The 3298-nt window shown below is 32.7% G+C and overlaps 1 protein-coding gene across 1 annotated transcript; it reads right to left on the bottom strand.

Moving 5' to 3' along the window:
- Positions 1–1339: 1339 nt before the first annotated feature.
- Positions 1340–2576, bottom strand: LOC121248861 (FCS-Like Zinc finger 13-like). Its single transcript, XM_041147462.1, has 2 exons — positions 1858–2576; positions 1340–1752 (listed from the first exon to the last, which is right to left on the bottom strand). The coding sequence occupies exons 1-2, from the start codon at positions 2430–2432 to the stop codon at positions 1593–1595; spliced, it is 735 nt and encodes a 244-aa protein (XP_041003396.1). The 5' UTR covers positions 2433–2576; the 3' UTR covers positions 1340–1592.
- Between the last annotated feature and the right edge of the window lie 722 nt (positions 2577–3298).

The following is a 3298-nucleotide window of genomic DNA, read 5'->3' as shown; positions in this document are numbered from 1 at the left end:
TCTCCAAATCTTCTCCATTGTCTGACGTACCACCTCCTTCTCGATTGTTCTATCGGCAATGATCTTCCCCCACCAAGCTACGTTTAGCCTTCGACAATAACTCCTCCCCCAAGTTAATCGCGATCGACACATTCTCCTCCTCATTCAACTTCAAATGATCCCAAACCTCCTCCAATTCTTCCATTCCACCTCCTCGATCTCACCGTGAAGCAAGAATAAGAAACTCTCAACCGCCTACTCCTGAACCAAAATCCAAAAAATGAATGGACTAACTAACTCCTCCTCCAACAATCGCTAGAGCGCGTAGTAGAGAACAGACTCTCGACATAGGTTAATTTGTATGAATTAGAATGATTTCATGTTTAACTTTTTTTTTATAATATTGTTTTTTAACTTTGTAATGAGAATATCATTGTGGTCATAATATTATTATTTGTTACAGCTTGAATTTTTCTTTATAAAAATAATCATCAATGTATGTATCTAAATTAAATATATAAAGATATTTATAAACTCAAAATTTATTTGTTAAAATTTGAAATTAAAGTTACAAGCTATAATATAAATAATTTATTTTATTTAAATAATGGAACTGGTGAACAAATTTGAACTCGATGAAAGGCTCGCGTACAACTAGACTTGATCACCCATTACTCGTTTGAATCTGACTTGCTTATCGCCCTAATCATCCTCATGTTGCAAGGTTTTGTAGATATAAAAAAAAGGTTAGATCTACAACTATTTTACTATTCTTTTATGCCACCTCATAAAAAAATCTTAAAATTTAAATATTTTAATTTGACAATTTCTCTCAAATCTGTAAAATAGTTGATGGATAATTTGTGTAGAACGTTGTCAATTCATGAGTCATTTCAATTTCTCCTATTTTTATTGATTTTTCCTTTCCCAATTACTGCCCTTTATTATTATTATTATTATTATTATTATTATTATTATTACTTTCTTAACATTATTATGTTTATTATCATCTAGTATTTTATGGTACAAGCTAGCTTAAACAAAAATAAAAAATTAAGAGGTTATATAAAGCATTAATAGTTGAACCAATTGCGGGGTTCATGTAAAGATGCACTTCCTAAGCCGAACGGCTATTGTAACCTACATTGTACTTTAATGGTGTCCCAAGACAAGTGTTCAAACCAATGTTTGTGCATTCCTCGTGAATTGTCGCTTTTTGCTCCTGAATCTATTAAAGGACGACAACCTCAGTGGGTTTTCTAATGAAAGAACACCAAAACCAAGATTAGAAAGGAAAAACAAGAAAAAATCCATTGAAATTGTTTATACGTAAAAAGCTGCAAACCCAAAAGTTCAAGACTCATTTTGAATCTCGCAGTTGTGCTTTTCTCTGTTCATATAGAATCTCATCGAAGCAGCATATACACAAGCTCTCTTCTCTACTCTCTAACCGGATAATACAATTAAAAATCTTTCTTTTTCATTTTCTACATTTTTGCTTCTGTTGGTTGTTGAGAATAGTAATTAAGCTGCTGATTAAATCTCGTATATTATGTATGGATCAATAGCCGTTTCATGACAACCCTTTTCTGGTAGTCATCTTCTAATGTTGCTTAAATTGCGAGAATCCCAGTTGAAAAGATCTGTCCTCTTGTGTACGGTGAGCTTGAAACATCCGCAGACCTCGGTGCTTCCGATCTGCACTGTTCTTTCTTCTCATCCATCACTATCTGCCTTGTTCGACATTCCGTGCTGCAAAACGCTTTCTCTCCTCTGTTCAATCAAAATGAATCCTTTCAAAATCTAACCCACAAACTTCTAGTTGTATGTTTTTCATCGACAAATGATATCATGAGAGAGAGAGAGAGAGAGTTTTACCTGTACATGTATATGTCTTTGCCATGGAGGTTTTTCCTGCACAAATGACACGAACTGAGAAAATCTGAAGTTGGATACGCTGAAACAATTTTCCCATATGTTGGCAAGGAGTTCCCAGCAATTCCCAAGTTGTTACATCTATCAAGACCATTTATTTCTTGTGGATTTTGTCGATATTCAACTCCATGATCATAGTACACCTTTGTGAAGGATATGTTAGGACCCTGACAAGTCACGCCTTCTCCAAATTCCTCATATGCTCCTTTTAATCTCTCACATATTTTGTTAGAATTAACTGTTTTGGGATTTGATCGATTTAGATTGCAACTCCAAACAGCATATTTAGCCAAGATTTCGTGTCCAAATGATCCATTGTTACTAGATTTCTCAAGGGCAGCAACAATACCCAATCCAACCTCACCAAGATCATAATTCTTTAAACCTCTTGGTGATTGCATGTTGATGTCTAATGGACTCCTTGGACTTGTGCCGGCTTCTCGAAATCCCGACTGGTTGCCGGAAACCAATAATTCTGATAGTTTCCCGATCATCGGACGAGATCTCTTGCCTATCATGCTTAGAAATATGAAAGAAAGAAAGAAAAAAAAGAGAGGAAAGAAGGGGAAAGCACTTTGGAGTGAAGATGTTAAAATGGAGATATGGGGGTCTGTATAAATGTCCACAAAGCTAGCTTAGGGTCTCCAATATATGATGGAGTGGTTGGACTAAACCTATGGTTTGATTTTTGGAGTTATTTGGGTGATAATTGCTTGAATAATAAAAAAAGAGCCAACACATCTCTCAGTTATTTTATTTATTCTACTAATAACATATTATTAAAAAAAAAAAAAAAAGGATCCCATTGGCCGCTTAGTTATTTGGGTGATAATTGCTTAAAGAATTAAAAAAGCCAACATATCTCTCAGTTATTTTATTTATTTTACTAATAATATATTATAAAAGAAATGGATCCTATTGGCCGATTATCTTAGGGCTCGTTTGAACATTGTGTTTGGATAGTAAGTTAAGATGAGATGAAACACTTCTTATATTCAAATCGGGCCTTAGAATATCTTAGAATTTTGTGAATATTGAAATGATTTAAATTAAGATGTTTTATTGGAATTTGAAAATAGAGATAAAAAGTTAAATAAAAATATTATAAACTTAAAAAAGTTTTTGAATATTATTTTTGTTTAGAAGTTTGTAAAAATTGTATTCTTTTTCGTGTTTTTTAAATTTGTAAAAGTTGTATTAGTTTTTGTATATGGATAATGATTAGATGAAAAAATTAAAGATTTGAAATTGAAAAACGTTTTCTATTTGAGTGATATTTTGAGAATTAACTTATGAGAAATTTGAGAATTTTAGAAATTATGTTTCTCATCTCCGTATCCAAATGAGTTCTTAAGTCTCGTTTATTTTTACAGATGTGATGAGA

Source organism: Juglans microcarpa x Juglans regia, chromosome 2D (assembly GCF_004785595.1).
Source record: "Juglans microcarpa x Juglans regia isolate MS1-56 chromosome 2D, Jm3101_v1.0, whole genome shotgun sequence".
NCBI lineage: Eukaryota > Viridiplantae > Streptophyta > Magnoliopsida > Fagales > Juglandaceae > Juglans > Juglans microcarpa x Juglans regia.
The sequence above is the reverse complement of the archived record's forward strand: the minus strand, read 5'-3'. Positions and strand labels throughout refer to the sequence as shown.